Source organism: Engraulis encrasicolus, chromosome 16, assembly GCF_034702125.1.
Source record: "Engraulis encrasicolus isolate BLACKSEA-1 chromosome 16, IST_EnEncr_1.0, whole genome shotgun sequence".
Taxonomy (NCBI): Eukaryota; Metazoa; Chordata; class Actinopteri; order Clupeiformes; family Engraulidae; genus Engraulis; species Engraulis encrasicolus.
In genome coordinates this window covers 27,572,574-27,590,633 of record NC_085872.1, presented here as the reverse complement: position 1 = coordinate 27,590,633, position 18,060 = coordinate 27,572,574, and the positions used below count along the sequence as shown (strand labels likewise).

General features: G+C 43.7%; 2 protein-coding genes across 5 annotated transcripts in view; one reads left to right on the top strand and one right to left on the bottom strand.

The window, feature by feature from the left end:
• Window positions 1-605: 605 nt before the first annotated feature.
• wfs1a (Wolfram syndrome 1a (wolframin)) lies at window positions 606-16,132 on the bottom strand. Of its 3 annotated transcripts, none has more exons than XM_063219211.1 (10): window positions 12,638-16,132; window positions 11,412-11,960; window positions 10,603-10,676; window positions 8,954-9,098; window positions 7,861-8,025; window positions 6,844-6,906; window positions 6,382-6,503; window positions 5,935-6,060; window positions 4,980-5,668; window positions 606-4,584 (listed from the first exon to the last, which is right to left on the bottom strand). In XM_063219211.1, the coding sequence occupies exons 2-10, from the start codon at window positions 11,953-11,955 to the stop codon at window positions 3,405-3,407; spliced, it is 3,108 nt and encodes a 1,035-aa protein (XP_063075281.1). In that variant the 5' UTR covers window positions 11,956-11,960; window positions 12,638-16,132; the 3' UTR covers window positions 606-3,404. The 3 variants fall into 3 exon arrangements, with proteins under 3 accessions (XP_063075281.1, XP_063075279.1, XP_063075280.1); XM_063219209.1 differs by having other exon boundaries at window positions 12,642-16,132; XM_063219210.1 differs by lacking the exon at window positions 12,638-16,132 and having other exon boundaries at window positions 11,412-12,631.
• Window positions 10,896-18,060, top strand: part of crmp1 (collapsin response mediator protein 1) — a 32,012-nt gene continuing 24,847 nt past the window's right edge. The window contains exon 1 of one of the 2 annotated variants that reach the window (XM_063219213.1): window positions 10,896-11,038. In XM_063219213.1, the coding sequence (XP_063075283.1) occupies window positions 10,913-11,038 (126 nt within the window). In that variant the 5' untranslated portion in view covers window positions 10,896-10,912. The remainder of the gene's footprint in view (window positions 11,039-18,060) is intronic. The other variant, XM_063219212.1, reaches the window with a different exon arrangement.

Here is an 18,060-nt window from a genome sequence, read left to right as displayed (position 1 = left end):
TGTCTTGTATTGCATTACACCGGAGCGCTATTGTGCCATCAAAATGTGAAATTCTTTTTTTAATCACTTGTAACATCTGAAAATGAATGTAGCCTAAGCAGCAGAAAAAAAATCCACAATCGTGTCAAAATGTAAGTCTGTTAATTTAGCTCTTTATGATTCACTGCATCTGGCTAGATTAAAATAGCGCTTTTAATTCTCAATTATTCAAATATGACCATGCGTGCAGTGAAGTAATGTTAGGATTAGAAATGGATGTGAAATTACTCGTATGAATTTACCATCTACACCCGCCTCATAATATAGGATAGGATGACATAAACAAAAATGTACATTTCAACTGTACATGATTTTATACATGTAAATGTCTCTTCGAGTTTAGCATTTTGAAGAAACAGCATCTAATACTGTCTCACAATCAAGTTTTATGTCTATATCAACATATACTATATATATATACAAAATGTCTGATGTGTTGCTGGTTCAAAAATTCTGTACTCAAAAGATGTAAACATTCCAAATACTATAAGGCTGAAGTATCATATAGAGAGCTGTCTTAAACCTTGAGGTGTCTTAAGTCCTCAACAGCAATCAGATCCGGACTGCACAACACTAGCAAACGACCTGGTTGAACTGTTACAGAATTAGTATTTGGTTGCACTTGACTTAGATGGACATTCTTGCACATTATTCAGAGATTCATTTCTAAACTATTAACCTTTTAAAATATTGCCATAAAACCTTATATTTAAGCAAAATACTGTAGTAGGCATATCCAAGTGAAGTGCAAACAATTACTAGGTACACATTGAAAAATAAATCAAACACGGGGGTATTAGTAGTAAATAATGTGGACATGAAACTTGGGAAATGACACAACATTTAGTAATGAGTAATTTATGCAAGGTCTATCATGTGGATACATTTGTAAAACAAAGTGGTAAATAATACAAATTCTGGAACAATTCATTTTGGGCTCAATGATGCATATGTACATGCTTCAGTAATCCAATGGTCTTTGTTAACACATAGAACCAATGAATGAACCCTCTCTCACTGGTCAGGTCTGTTTTGATTCATCACTACTGTGAGGTTGTCCAGTTAAGTTTGATTTTGTAAGTGAGTGTGCATACTCTCGCTCACATTAGTAGCACCCTGGTGACATCAGGATTCTTACTAATATCCAAACTACCATCCTCCCCTGCCTGCTTGTGGCCTTGTGGTGACATCACTGACGACAGAAGTGTATTTCAATATCTCACAAAAGTGCAATTCTAATGTCATTTTCTCATGTGCAATCAGGATGGTGAATGAAGTCCCCCCAAAAGTTGTTTTGGCTAGGCTGACAGCGAGGAAACTTAATCGTTTTCTCCACGTAGGTGGGGCATCAGGAAAACGCAAGGCCACATGCACATGGTGAGGACGGGACATATTAGAGAGAACCCCATGGACAAGTTGTAAAATCACCATTATCATACTCGTAGCACTCTTACTATCATCAGCACTTCTCTTAAAATGCTCGAAAGCTGGAGCTAAACAAATAAAGTCTGTGCAATGATGATAACAGTCTTGTGTAGCTGACCAAGGCCCTCACTTCACTGATAGGTTGCTAACAATGCTTTAATGCTTTAATAATAATACTTTAATCTCAACAGGACAACAGAGAGGGCGAGGGTAAAAGAGTTTCCTGTTATTGCAAAAAAAACAAAAGAATATAGTATGTAGGCCTACTAGAGCTGGCTGCTTTGTACTATCTAGTCCATCTATGGTTAGACAAATATTTCAAGCAAAATTCATTATCATATTGTCCAGTTGGATATAGTACAGTACCCTGTCAAAAAAAAAAGGTCTCACTGAAATTTGATGCCAATTTTGCTTGTACAGATGTAAAACAACAAGATTTTGTCTTCAAATTTTCATCATCCATCTTTGTGTGTGTGTGTGTGTGTGTGTGTGTGTGTGTGTGTGTGTGTGTGTGTGTGTGTGTGTGTGTGTGTGTGTGTGTGTGTGTGTGTGTGTGTGTGAACGCATGGACTCTGGGCATGGGGTGGGGCTGAATGTGTGGAAGAACATGAGGTGTAGAGTGTGGACAATACGTATGAACAGTATGGCTTTCAGCAAAACAAGAAAAATCACCAAATTTAGCATAGTTTAGGCACTTATAATACTGAGAATTCGGCCCCGCCCCAATAATGATGTCATAAAATGGTGAAAATGGAGGGTAAACATTTGAAGACGAAGTGGAATGTCTACTTCTATTTCTTTTTTCATCAATTCGAGCAAAATCAATTTTAACACCGAAATCCAGCGAGAATACGCACAATATTGTACTAATATTTAAGATGTCAACCAGACAACAAAAGGGCTACAATTACTACTTTTTTCAGAAAATCACAAAATATTTAAAAGGTAAAAAAAAAAAAATGTCCCTACAAATACAGGAAGCCAAGACTGAGTACAGTCAATAGGACAGTTCAAAATAAAGGCACTGGGGTGGGCTCTTCTGGATCAAGTTCAGAAACTTCCTCCTCATAACACATTACAAGACACCACATGTTAAACCAGTGATATTGGGCTTCAAAAGAGGTCACCACTACCCCATTGTTCTTTCAACATGGTTATTAAATCCAGATTTTATCCAAAAGTTATCAAAAAAAAAGATTCAATTCAATTACATATTGATACATACCCGCTGTTAAATGGCACACATTGCATTGTCAGAACTGTGAATTCCCTTTCCAGTGCACAGTCCCAAATAAGCAGAAGATTGAAGATTGTGCATAGCAGCAGAACCTCTTATAATCTGTGAACTGCTGCTTTGTTTAAGACATGAAGGATGGTGCAACAGTTTGCTAGAAAAGTTCCTCTGAGTGTTCAATTATTTCTTACAGTGTTATAACAAGAGCAGACATTTTCATTCAACTGCTTCATCGCTGAGAAGCTGATTCTTGTCATCTTGTGATCTTATGTATATTAATTAAGACAGCTGCTTAGACAAAGATGAGCTCAATTATTTTTAAATAACACATTATGGCACACAGACAACATGAATACACATTTCATGGAGGTCTCTTTCGAATGATAAATCTGGTAAATCATTTTTTTTTTTTTTAATAGTGATATTGCTTCTCTCCCATGTCAGATTTTTGGCTTTGACACAATCGTTTTGTTTGACCTGTCCACCTATAAAGCCTGTGATTGTAGGCCCTACCGTGGCCTAACGGTGGGGCACTCGTCTACTATGCGGCCGACCTGGGTTCGATTCCTGGCCCGGGTCCTTTGCCAGCCCTTCCCCATCTCTCTCTTCCCACTCGCTTCCTGTCACCATCTTCACTGTGCTATCATAAATAAAGTCAAAAAGACAGTAATCTTTTTTTAAAAAGCCTGTGCTTGTAATGAGCCCATTAGATCCTGGCCGAGAGGAACGGCGAGAAGAAGAAGTCGAAGGCGAACTTCATGGCGCGCATCATGCTCAGGCGCCAGTTGCGCTCGATCTTCACCTGCCGGCCCTCGGGCATCAGAGTGGACTTGCAGTCCAGGCAGTGGATGGCCTTGAGCTCGAACACCGGCAGCTTGGAGCCCAGCTTGCTGCCCTCCAGCTTGGTGCTGAACTCCACCATGCTGCCGCGGTCCAGGTTCAGCAGCACCTGCTGGAACTCGTGACTGGCGCGCAGGACGATGTCGAAGCCCGGGTCGTCCACGAAGGCGCCCGTGGCGTCCACCGGCATGCCCACCGTCACCTCGAACCAGTAGCTGTCGAAGCGCTTCACGTGGCACTTGTGCTTGGCCAGGGCCTTGATCTGGCACAGGTCCTCCTGCTCGCGCTGCCGCATCAGCTGCTCCAGGCTCGAGGGCATGACGTTGTTCGCTGCTGACGGGTTCACCGTGGCGGTGTTGTTCACCGGGTCACACTTGGGGTAGACCTCTCCATACAGGCAGCTCATCCAGTCGGCCATGAACACCGGCAGCAGGTTGATGACCGAGTGCGCCCCGTTCTCCGTCTCGGCCACGCGCACGTGCCGGAAGCGGCCCGTCCAGGTGACGCGGTGGCCCTCCAGGTGGCTGCACCAGATCTGCGTCTGCGCCATGCCGCGCGCCTCCCACGCCGGCGGCCCGCAGTACTTGCCGTACTGGTGCCAGGTCAGCGTGGAGTTGTAGACCTTCATGCCCTCGACGTTGTACAGGTAGAGGCCGCAGAGCATGACCACGGTCCAGATGCAGATGAGGATGAGCTTGACGGGACCGCGGTGCGTGATGGAGCGGAAGACGTCCAAGAGAGACAGGCTGAAGCGGGTCCAGAGGCGCAGCGTGACGGGGACGGCGCACACGGCCAGCGTCACCAGCATCTTGGTCAGCTCCAGCGCCAGGAACCACTTGACCATCTGGATGAAGAGCAAGAGGGCCAAGCCCATGGCCAGGACAGGCAGGGCGAACAGCAGCAGGAAGTAGGCCACGCAGGTGCGCATGAGGCCCACGGCGGTGGAGTACTGCAGCAGGACCACCGAGAACTCCCACCACATGAAGCACACCAGGTAAGGTACCAGGAAGCAGTAGATGCCGCTGAAGCCGCGCATCCTCGCCATCCTAGTGGACGCAAAGAGAGGGAGGGAGGGAAGGAAGATAAGATCATCTGTGAACAAGAGCTAGAAGTACTTGTACAAGTACATCAATATCTTTAAACACATAATAAAATAAAACACATGATAAACTACGTATGTTAGCTTTAGAGATATATTTAAAGAAAATAAAGAGAAAGCTGCACACTCTGCTCCATGTTTTAATACGTGAAGTTACGGCCGTCTGGCCTTCTTCAAACTTACCAAGCTTTGGATACATAAATATCAGACAGCGTATGAAACGGTGTATACGTAACTACATACAGTATCCATCTAGATATCAGAGAGTGAGATGAACACAGGAGAAAAAATCATGGGTAAAAACATCAAGATCACTATTCCAATGTCTCCAATCATACCTACCTGAAGAACAGGTAGAAGAGGTAGATGTAGAGTAGACAGGGCAGGCTGAGTTTGAGCACGACCGACTGTCCAAGAGGCAGCGTGGCGTACGTGGTGCCCAGCATGCGAGCCGCGACCATGGTCTCAGGCAGGTACTGGGTCATGGTGCAGACAGACGAGGCCACCTCAATGATGATGGCCTTCCGCGCATACGTAGCAGCCGTGGGGCTGAGGCTCATGTAACTAAGTATCGTGAAGAATATGGCCACCGTGGATAGCTCCGAGCACGGGATCCACCCTCTGTCCGCCACGGGGAACGTGAATATCACGAACACGACAGAGGTCAGGAAGTAGAAGTACTGCTCCAGTTGGTTGTAGCCGTAGTTGGTCTCAGCCTGCTCCACGTCCAGAGTGGGCTCGAAGTGGATGAGCAGCGCCGTGAGGGCGCTGAAGTTCTCCCAGCCCTTGCTGCTGTGGAAGATGCGGAGCGTGCAGATCACCATGGCGATGAAGGACAGGTAGAAGATGAGCAGAGGGATGACGAAGGCGAACAGTTCCGCGGTGAGGTTGCTGATGATGAAGAAGAAGATGAGCGCGTTGACGTGGTGCGTGGGGATGATGGTGCTCAGCCACTGGACGCCGGCTCGCGACGCCCAGTCGATTAGCTGGTCCTTCAAGACCATGATGGCGTGGATGGGGTACTGGAGGCCCTGAACAGGAGGAAAGACAAGGACAGGAAATAAGAGATAGCTTGACAGAAGAAAACATAATAAGAGGCAGTATATTGTATTCTAGGGAATGTAAAATGAAGCAGCAAGACCATTTCTATATTTGTTGTTTTTTTTCACAGAACAAAATTCACTAAATTGAAAGAAACTTGCAAATGTTCCACTAAATCATCTGTATTGAGTGATTGTTTTTTAACGCTGTGTTGTTATAATGGTAATGGCAATGGCTGTGTGTGTGGTAGGTTTACCAGGAAGTGAGATTTAATATCAATGGCTCTCTTCATGGCGCCACTGCGTTTGGTGGCCAGCATCATCCCACCGCCCCAGCTAGACTTCAGCATCCGGCGGTGTCCGTGGGAATGCCGTCTTGATTCCTATTTAAAGTCAAATACCACACATACTGTGCTGAATTACTGTATGTCTTTACACATCCAGCTTAAAATGGTTAAAATGGTGACACATACATACAAGTAAAAATAGTACTAAATATAGTACTATTATATGACTTATTATAATATATCTCCTATTGTACTATTTATCACACTACTTTTTACTTTACTTTATAATAATACATTTAAATATAGGGTAAATATGTGTTGACTTCACTGCGCTGTCATATACAGTATGTGTACACACATACAGTAGGCACTGTAACTACCATAGGCCCTGTAATTACCATTTGTGTGTCAGCGTACCTGTGGACGCTTGTCTGTCTCCTCAGCATCTTTCTGCTGCTCCTCCTCCAGTATGTTACCAGGTGCAATGCCTTGGGCATATTGCTTTGTGATTTCCACAAAATGGTCTAGGTCAACTTGGGCTGTGGAACACACCGTGTTATGGAAAGGCTTTAAAAACAGGACAGGCCTTGTGAAGAAATGTATTTTCGACGTGGGCTTTGACTTGATGTAAATGAAAACTGTTGGAGATGAGATTTTTAACTGATATTTGTTGAGGGACACATCACTTAACATGATTACTACAACCTGCTAAATGTGATCCCCCCACTTTAGATTTTCTTTTGCTTAAGACATGTGGAAACATGTCAGGTTAAAACATAAAGCTTTTACATGTCTTCAGGCAAAAGAAAATCTAAAGTGTTGAGAGTTAAACAGTTAGACATGATGAACGTAATACAGAAGCTTAATGTGATGACTTACATTCTCCTCCGACCATGCTCTCCAGGACCTGTCTTTGTTGGTCCACAGAGGTGGGAACTTTGCCTGTGGAAGCAGGGCCACCTGTTGGTGAGCACTGAGTACAGCATGGCAGCAGCAGACACGACCAACCGACTGTCAAACAGTCACAGCTAACATTCCAGCAGCGAGCAACATGATCCAGTCACTTCACACGTCCTCCCGAAAGAGAGAAAGCAGAGGCGCGAGACGCCAAACACGTTGCCCCCGGTTACATAATGCTCAAGCAAGCCCAGGACATGCGGCTAATTAAAATGGCTTCAACCACGGCTCTGTGTAAACAACACCTCACAGGGGCCTATATCAAATGCCCTACATTCACTTTCCAAAATGGAAGACAGCATACAAAAAAAAAGTTGCCTGCTTGTTTTTTTTGTCTATTAAGCAGTGTTCATGCTTTAACGAGGTTAAAGCAGTCTTAAATATTTTGCTGACATCAAAGCTTATCTAGAACATTAACTTTTCAATAGGTGCATTCATGGAGCAGTGCATAGCCTTTGGGAAGATAATTGATATCACAGCCCCATTAAGTGTAGCCTACATTGCTCCTTTCCTTCAACAACAAAAAAAACATGTTAACTCGCTGCAATTGTTCCGCATTGGCTTCTGCACAATGGGAGTTGCGCAATGTAATTTTTGAAGAAGTTGAGTTTTAAAAAACAGGGAAACCAATTTGCAGAATTCAAAAGAGGTAGGAGATCATGGACTGCACGTTTAAGACAACCTCTTTACCATTCAAGTGGAATAATTAACATTTCTCCAAAACAACTTATCAGAAAAATAGATGGACCAAAGACTGGACTCATGGTCACAATGCAGACAAGAAAACTTCATGCAGCATCATACATACACACTCCATAGTGCACATATACCACGGCGCCACAACAGCAAATAAATAAGCCAACCAAAACCAATCAACAAAACAGCATTACTGTTCAGGCTGCAGCAGCTTTCTCCATGCTCCGACCCCGCGTGCCATACCTGGCACTGCATTGACATTCTCCAGCATCTCGGACATGCCCACGGCCTTCTTGCCGTCAGGGTTGAGCTTCTGGAACATCATCATGGCGGCGCGCCTCACCGCCATCTCAAACTTGCTCTCTGTGGAGAGCTTTCGCACCTGCTCCTCATTCTCTGGAGTGATACCTGTACGGCAAACACGAAAGGTGGATTTCATAATGATGATACGACAGATGTAGTGTGTATGTGTGACGTAGGTCATCTTGCACCTGTTCGTCCCCCTCGGGGGTGTGAACCTATGACCTCGTCAACTACAACAGTCCGGCATTGAGAGGCACAGTATGATACCACTGGACCAAAGGACCAGTCCCCCAGCCCAACGGCATCGACACTACTGTATATGAGGCTTTGGGAGGGAGGTTTACCAACGTTCCACGTCAAGTCTGCTAGTTAGCCTCTGTTACATTTGTATGCATGTACCCAGCCCTATCTCACGTCATTTCGTGAAGTATTCACGAAAAAAATAACTTTAAAATTCGTGGTGCATTCACGTTATTGCCCGTTTTTCGTGGTTGGGCTACGCTTCCGCTGCCTATTCATTTGGGGAGGGGGTGCTGACAGAACACTGCTGATACACTCGGGACTCATTCGACGCCCTTTCGGTACTTACGCCTTATGTCATACGACCCTAAACCTAACCCTAACCCTAAACCTAAACCTAACCCTAACCCTAACCTTAACCCTAACCCTAAACCTAACCCTAACCCTAACTTAACCCTAAACCTAACCCTAACTTAACCCTAAACCTAACCCTAACCCTAAATTGCTTGTTTGAAATGTTTGAAAGGGCGTCAAACTAGTGGGTCGCTAGGCAGCAGTCGGGCAATTCAAATGAATAGGCAGCGGAAGCGTAGCCCAACCACGAAAAACGGGCAATAACGTGAATGCACCACGAATTTTAAAGTTATTTTTTTCGTGAATACTTCACGAAATGACGTGAGATACGGTTGATGTACTGTACATGTACAGTATGTATGCATGAATGCTGGTAGGCTTGGTACATCACACCATTTTGAATTTACATCTTCACATTCTCTAAGCCACAGACACATACCTTTCCTCTGAATCCAGCAGCGCTGCAGATATTTGGATGCAGCTTTGTAGCCATGTTTAGCTGCCTTTATGAACCAGTTCACTGCCAGCTCATTGTTCACATCTCTGTCTTTCTCCTCAGCCAGGTCCAGGTAGTATTTACCCAGCTGAGATACATGAATAAAAAAAAGATGGATCATTTTAATTTACTTGATTATGCACATTACATAAATATGTTATCATATCACTTATTTTGTAGTCTTACACTGTAGCAAACACTACATGATTTAAATATTCTCATTGCGATGTATTGTAATGTATCTTGACATGAGTGGATTTTTTATGTTGAGATATTTTAATGTCTTAAATATCATTATCATTGTCAATCTGTGTTGTAGGACATAACAGTAAGCTTTCAGTTCTTGAAAAGCAGGGGGCTAGTAGCCTCTTATTGCAGATGGGGTCGCTAGCAGGCCTATTCACTATTTGCTGAAAATACTCAACTACATTATATAATAACATTGCTATGACAGACAGTACAGTGAGCCTTAAATAACAGATTTAGACATAGCCATTCAAATGTTGGTGACAGTGAGGTTAAGACATAGGCTCTGCGCTAAGGGGTTAAAAGTTCTCAAAAATGGTTCTCAATAGCTCATTCATGGCGTGGCACTTCTGAATCATTACCACAAAACCAGTGCCAACCCTTGCACTAGTAGTTTTCCATGCTGTAGCAGAGGCCCTATGTGCACAAGCTGACAGGTCAGTCTATTATAGAGGACCAGCATGGAGCAAGGAGGAGACCATGGACATTGGCATTCAACACTTCCACATTACGAGTCAGAAGGTGTGGATTTCACAGACAGCATATTTCTGAATCTCAGTCTCACTCTCTCTCTGTCTCACTCTTGTGTGTGTGTGTGTGTGTGTGTGTGTGTGTGTGTGTGTGTGTGTGTGTGTGTGTGTGTGTGTGTGTGTGTGTGTGTGTGTGTGTGTGTGTGTGTGCGTGCCGTGCGTGTGTGTGTGTGTGCATGTGTGTGTTTGAGTGTTCATTTCTGTCGGCCTACATGCGAATATGTGCATGTAGAAAGTGCATAGCTGATTGTGTATACATGAGGGAGGGCCATGGGCAGGGCTGTTGACAGCTTTCGCTAGGCCCGGGACAAAATCATCTGACCGGGCCCTTCTCTCAATGCACACAATGTAATGAGGACCCAATTCTGGGCCCCCTCTCTCCCTGGGCCCGGGACAACTGACCCCCCCCATGTTGGCTTCCCTGGCCATGGTTTATATTGAGAGTGAAGGCTCATCTTGCAGAAACCTGAAAATAGCTTGACTCTCATGACCAGGACATGTCTGCTATAGAGAACGTGGGTCAGGAGACTTGGCAATGACATGATTTATTAAGAGGAGACTATTTCAAACAAATGGTGACAGAGGTCAGCAAAAATGCAAAAGTATGCAAATCTTAAATGTAATGTTATTTTGTTTTGCTGTTTCTTTCACTGCCATCTCTCTCCCCTGCCTGTCTGTCTGTCTGTCTGTTTCTCTCTCTCGTTCTCGCTCTCTTTCAAACACACCGACACATATATGCATGCTGTGTGTGTGCGTGCGTGCGTGCGTGCGTGTGTGTGTGTGTGTGCGCGTGCGTGCGCCCACACTACTACTAACCTGGCACTGGGCTCTTGCATCGCCACCCTTGGCCTTTTCCTCCAGTTCCTCAAAGGTCAAGTCCTCGTCTTCCTCTGAAAATGGCAGAAGAATTTACACATTACCCTATCTGTTACAATTATGTAATAAGTGATTGTAATAGAAGCATGTGCTTCTTTTTTGTTCTATTCATATCACATGTATTCATATATTGAGTATGTTTGATCTATTTGTATCCAGTAATTTGTCTAGTGTGGCATGATGGGAGACATTTGGAGGCTTGCCTGAAAACGGTGAGGTAAATAAGGGTGGATACTAACAGTAATCAAACATGGCATTTATGATGATGGTACTGTTGGTACTGTTGAGCATATTAACTGCAAACACTCAGCTCAACCAACACACACCATGGGAGGGCAATATTCAGAAACGACATGATAGGCTTCATCCAGATCAGGTGAGTAATGCAGTTGGGATTAGCCACTTTTCTTAGAAAGGACGCGAATACTCACTTTCCTTTCCTCGTAGGCATACAAAAGACCAGATGGATTTTACAATGCTTTTAACACATTATAAAATGCTTCTTCAAAATACAAATTTCTCAGCCCATCTACCAAAGTCCTTGATTCAGGTTCGGGTGCAGTCAGTCCACATGATCTCATTCAATGTAGTACTTGCTTAAGTAACAGATTAAGACATAGACATTACAATTTTGGTGACAGCAAGGTTATAACATAGGTGCTGCGCTAAGGGGTTAAAATATACTGTAAGTAGTTACCAATGTGCCTAACCATGGTAGCTGAATCAAAGCTGTACATAAACATGATTACCTTCTTCAAAGGACTCTGCTGCGGCTTTCTTCATTCTTTCATGCATAATCACCCTCCTGGCCAGGTTTTGAAAGCTTTTGGGTCGCGGTAACGCACTTGTCCCGGCCGGGGAATCCTCATGTTGTGAATCAGAGGCTGGCAGGGACAAATGTGGAACACTGTGCGAAGAGGACAACAATGCTGTGGTGTCAGGTGACGACCCAGTGTCACTGTTTGCTAGGCTGAAGCACACCTGCGTTGTTTTAGGAGGACCTGGAGAGGCCGCAGGGGTGGTTGTGTTGGCTGAGGCAGCATGGGAGGTGCTGCTGGGCGTCTCTGGCTGATCGGGGCATGCTGCTGCTGGAGACTTGCCGTCAGTCGTGGCAGGAGCGTCAGAGTTGGATAAAGACTGGGTAGGACTTTCTGGAAGTAGTGTGGTGGCTGACGGAGCCAGCGGTTCAGAAGTGAAAGACTTGGGACTGTGGGGGTCAGTGTCTGTGCCTGACAATCCCTCTTCTTCCACAGGAGGAGAAGAGGTGGGTGGAGATGGGTTATTCAGGTCCATCGTCGCTGTAAAACAGAGGATAAAACCATTTTTAATTTGTCAACTTTGGCCTTGGCACATATTTATACTGTGATTTAATGCCCAGCTAAAATGTAACGCATTGGATTACATGACAGCTCATGTCTTTAATGTTTGGTTCTCTACTTCTTTAAAGCTTGTGATGGTGTATTTTGGATTTTAAGTCTCTGATGACTCCAGAGAGGTACTGTACATGTTATCCTGTAGACCAGTGTTTCCCAACCTTTTTTGTCTTGTGTACCCCTAAGCCTTTTCGTTGTGCTATGAGCTTTATATCAGTTGCTCTATGCTAATGCAACTAAGTTCCATGTATTTGTAAAAATTTAAAAAAAAAAAAAAAAATTAAAATAAGTTAAAATTTTCCAAGTACCCCCTGCAGTGTACTCGTGTACTCCTAGTGGTACAGGAACCCCTGGTTGGGAAACACTGCTGTAGACCATTACTTATTACTATTCTCCTGTCCGACAACAAAACACGCATTTTTGGGTGTTCTCCACTATTCAAAAATACTTCTTTTCAGATGGCTTACAGACTGCAGAGAGTAACAGGCTGGCATGAGAGCCTGGCATGAGCTCTGGCAAGCTCCCCAACAGGCTGTAAAGCAATTCACACTTTGATTCAGTTTCAAGTTTCCTAAATAGAATAGTGCGATATAAAAACTTACTTACACGATCAGTTGGGGGACATTAGCATGATCCACATGAAACGGTAGTTTCCTGCACTGATTACAAAAAGCAAACGAATAATTCACCAAATGTCCATATCCGTCTGCTCTCTTCTCTTCCGAAATCGGACACGAGCGAGGAGTTGGTAACTACAAGGGGAACCTCTCAGCTTCTACAGCCGTTGCGCCGGCCCATGTAGGTTTCTATTGGTGTAAGTCGACGTCCATCTGTGAAGCAGGTCGTACAATTGGCTTCCCTTACTCGTTGCTGAATCCTACAGGGACTTAACACTGGTTTAACAGGGGATTCTGCAACGTATTCAGTATGGGTGCTATTTGACACAAGTTCAGGCACGTAGGCCTATCAAACCGGTCGCCTTCCACGTCCCATGCCACAGATGACTTTGTTGTGAAGAAATTAACCATTTTGCGTGCGGATTTATATGTTGTACATTAGATGAGGATTGAAAAAAATACCCTTCTATCTAAAATCCAGTCATTTTAACCAGGCCAGTTTCCGTTTCTAGGGTTCTTTGCGCATACTGTCTCTTCTATTAAATATTGATTGCGCACGGTATTTATTTTTATCACCCGGAATTCATAAAATTTTAACAGCTGTTTGCGACATGTTTTCTTGTTCTACGGCAGCCTCTTTTGTATGTATTTCAAATATAGTAAGATTCAAACTAAACTCTGGTTTACGCAAGACATAAAATCCGCACTGTGAACCACGACACAGGAGATTTCAGTTCCAAGTTTCAGTTCCATATGCTCATCTGCACAATACGAGAATGAAAGGACAGAAAAGATAAAAATTCTCGATTTAGGATAACTTCAATATTGAGATGGTGTGACACTGCACTGAGTGGGGAAGTTAATAATCACCATTATTCTTAGTTACAGTTACAGGTCGAACAAGGTGCTGAAAGACAGCGCCCGACCCCCGGGCTGGATTGTGGGAGGTCTGCATTGCACCCCCACTCACCCCTGAAGTCCAAGTGTTATATAAACATTTGGGAAAGAAGACTATAAATTAAAATTAAAATTTACCATGATAATTTACCAATGGTCTAAATGCCATTGTATTTTGCCACTTTTTGTTCATCTAAAATGAACGATTTGTACTAAACAAGTTCATCTGCCAAGCTCATGGTCAGGTCAATGGGATATGCTGTGGTGTGTGTTGCAATTAACCGATGGTTTAGACAGGACACAAGTTTGTCAATTAGAAAATGGAACATTTCAGTGCGAAACTTCTTCTCCACTAATTTCAACACCTAGCTCAGCACTCTCATCAGCCATACGTTTGCGCTTCTTTGTGTGCTCGAGGTCATGTCTGTCGACTTGGGAGACTGAATTTGTAACACTTAAAGCTGACCCTTCAAAAAGGCAAAATTGTCTCTCTGTGCCAAAGTCATGAAGTGACAGGAGAGCCTGTGTAGTCGTGTGCATGTCAATGTCATGTTTCTGCAACTGCAGGGTGGTGTCCTGGAGGGCAGCCGTATTGTATCCCAGAAGTGTCCCATGAAAGCTATTTCTAGGGTGTCTAGCTTGCCACACAGTGCAGAGATCTCTCACTTCTAGTTTCACGTTTCCCCTGTGAATCTTTACAAAATTGTTCAGTGCCTCTCTCAATTGTGCATAATATTTCCAAAGAGCCTTGAGTTGATTCAGCTCTTGAACTCCAGCCACCAGTACCAAGATTTCAGTGTGTGTTTCACGTTTGTATCATGGAACACCTTTCTCCACCTGTATTTACAAGGCACAAAATATGTACATCGATTGCAAAAAGTCCAAGCAACCGCCAGCTTCTGTGATGCTGCCAAAAGCACTGACACCGACTAAATTGAATGAAAGTATTGCACAGGGGACTTTACTTTCCTCACAATAATAATAATAATAATAATAATAATAATTGTATTTGTATAGCACTGTGTCATACAAGGCATGTAACTCAAAGTGCTTAACAAATGGGAAAAAAACATTGTTAGAGATAGATTTAAAAGGAGAGGTATAGAGGAGAGGCAGAAAAAGCAGGAAGGCAGAGGAAGAAGAGATAGACAGAGAATGTAGAGTTATAAGGTCAACGTAGGTTAGGACCAGGATTCTTAGATGTGTAAGGTCCATAGTGGCTGGGCCTATCATAAGTCATAGATAGTCACACAGAGATTGGGCGCTCAAGTGCGGCCCCTGGTGGCATCAGGGGTGAGGAAAAACTCCCTTTCGCTTGATTCATAGTTGTGAGGGGGAAAAAAAAAAAGCTCAGTGAGGTCTGAGAAAAAAGACCCCCTGTAGTCAGGAAGAAACCTCAGGCAGAGACCAGCGGCCACCTAGGGGAGCCCCCTGCCAGGGCTGGATTGCGAGTAGTAAGGGCGCTGCGGCAGCTGGGACACTATGACGCCTTGGCAGCTAGGAGTTGGCAAGGATGAAGAGGTGGGTCTTCAGCTGCTTCTTAAAGGAGTCGACGGAGGTGGCTGATCGGATCTCGATGGGGAGGGCGTTCCATCTCTTGGGCGCATAGCAGGCAAACGCGGCGTCGCCGATCTTCTTCTGCGGGGGGGTGGGGGTCCTTAGCAGCTTGGCATCAGTGGACCTGAGAGCTCGAGCAGGGGCATAAAAAGAGAGCATGTCTGAGATATAGCTAGGGGCAAGTCCATTTAATGCTTTAAATACTGTGAGCAGAATCTTAAAGTCGATTCTGTATGAGACAGGTAACCAGTGCAGGTCTGCCAAGACAGGGGAGATGTGCTCTCTCATTCTGGTTCTTGTTAGGATTCTTGCCGCAGAATTTTGAATGAGTTGCAATTTGTCAATTAATTTTTTTGGGAGACCAGAGAAGAGAGCATTGCAGTAGTCTATCCTACTGGTGACAAAGGCATGAATAAGTTTCTCAGCGTCTTGTCGGGGGCCAAGCCGCGCACTTTGTTGACATTTCTAAGATGGAAAAAAGCAGATTTTGTTATCTTGTTGATGTGAGGCTCAAAGCTCAAATCTGAGTCTATGACCACACCTAGGCTAGTAACCTTATCTTTAATGTGTATGCTTAGGTCACCTAGGCTTGAGTGGAGTTTTGCACGTTTTTTCTTAGGCCCAATGAGCAACACTTCAGTTTTATCTTCATTTAATTTTAGGAAGTTACTGTTCATCCAATCTGTAATGGCAGACATGCATTTAGTCAAGGCATGAATGGCAGTGGTTTGGCTAGGCTCGACAGAGATATATAGTTGAGTGTCATCGGCATAGCTATGAAAATCAACATTGTGCTCTCTGATGATGGAGCCCAGGGGCAACATATAGAGAGAGAAGAGGAGAGGGCCCAAGCAACTACCCTGAGCAACTCCAAAAGGCACATCATACTTGTTGGAGACGTATTCTCCGATGGTGACAAAAAACTGTCTTCCTGTAATATATGTTTTGAACCACTCTAAGACGTGACCGGACAAGCCTACCCAAGATTCAAGGCGGTCAATTAGTATGTTGTGGTCTATCGTGTCAAAGGCGGCACTGAGGTCGAGGAGGATAAGTGCTGAAACTTTGTTTGTTTGATAAGTGCTGTTTCGGTGCTATGGTTGGCTCTAAAGCCTGATTGGAATTTTTCCAAGATATCATTCCCAGCCAGATGTTGATTAAGCTGTTTAAATACAACTTTTTCTAGTACCTTGCTTATAAAGGGGAGGTTTGATATAGGTCTGTAGTTGTTTAAAGAATTCTGATCTAAATTTGTCTTTTTTAGGAGTGGCTTTACCATGGCTGTTTTCAATGAGCTTGGAAAAATGCCTGTAAGCATAGAGGTGTTAACAATTTGCAGTAAAGGTGCTGCTAAGCAACCAAGTATGTTTTTTAGCAGATATGTGGGGATCGCGTCAAGGCTGCAGGTAGACTGCTTACTTTCCCTGACTATTTTACATAGGTCGTCCTCTGTAATTGGACAAAACTTTTGGAAGCTCTCAGGTCTCCTAGGGGGGTTTAACCCTCCCCTCGGTGTATCGCCTGAGTGGGCGACAGAGGTTGCTGCGTTTCCACCTTGGATGCCTTCTCTAATGTCGGCAATCTTTTTATTAAAAAATCTAGCAAATTCCTCGCACTTGGCATGTGATGCTGCATTTAGGTTGTTATTGCTATGTGTTGGATTAAGCAGGTGGTCAATAGTGGAAAAAAGAACTTTCGCATTATGCTGGTTGTCTGTTATGATTTTGGAAAAATATGCTTTTCTCTCTGAGCGTACCGCATTATTGTAGGAGGAGATCTCATCCCTAAGGGATTGTCTGTGGACTTCTAATTTAGTTTTCCTCCAAAGACGCTCGGTTACTCTGCATTTTCTTTTTAAGGCTCTAAGTGAGTCATTCATCCAAGGTGAATACCTAGCTCTGGTTCTTGTCGTCGTTCTAATTGGAGCTATGTTATCTAGAATTCCTCTTAAGTTGTTGTTGAAGCTATCAGCCATTTCATCAGGTGTGCAGTGACCATTTATTAGGTCACCTGATTTGATGAGGTCTGAAATCTTAAGCTCAGCAGAGGCATTAATGCGTCGTCTGTGAATGACATTGTTGGGTGTGCTAATTTGTGTTGAAATGTCAAAATCAAAAAACACACAGTGGTGGTCGGAGAGGCCGACGTCCGTGACCGATATATTGTTGATATCAAGCGCATGTGAAATAACAAGGTCAAGTGTGTTGCCTTTTCGATGGGTAGGCTGTTCTGTAACATTCTGGACGAGACCGAATCCATTTAATGTGTCTAAGAAAGACTTGGCTATTGCGTCATCTGATTTATTTACGTGGATATTAAAGTCGCCAGCAATTATTGCTTTGTCATAGTTAGTAAGTACGTCCGACATGAAGGTGGAGAAATCAGATAGAAATGACGAAGAGAATTTCGGTGGACGGTACAGAACAATAATAATCAGTTTGAGGTTTGCTTGGACCCTCATTGCCATGTATTCAAATGAAGAGAAAGAGTGGGGTGCTTTTCTGGAAAGCGTAGTTGTTAACTATGTTAGCTACTTAATTTCCCATTGGCAACTAAGTTGCTAACTGCTAACAACTACGCTTTCCAGAAATGCACCCTGGTCTCAACAGTTAGTTAAGACTTAGTCCAGGTTCAGATATCCCTCTACACACTATAGTTTCTCACAAATTACTGGTTCTAATTTGGTGGAGTGGAGCAACAGAACTGAGTAACCAAAACAATACATTTAAAAATAATTAAGATATATATTTTATTTTGTCCAAAAAGTCCTAAAAGTACAAACACAGCACTGTTGTTGGAGGTCCAACAGTTGGGACATGAAATCGGTTTTGCACGTTTTGCCATTTTTTCTGTATGTTCCTATAGCACTATCTATGCTGCAACAATTAAAGTTATACGCAGGCCAAAAGTCCCACAACACCCTACCTACCTGTCAAAAAAAGCATTTTTTGAGA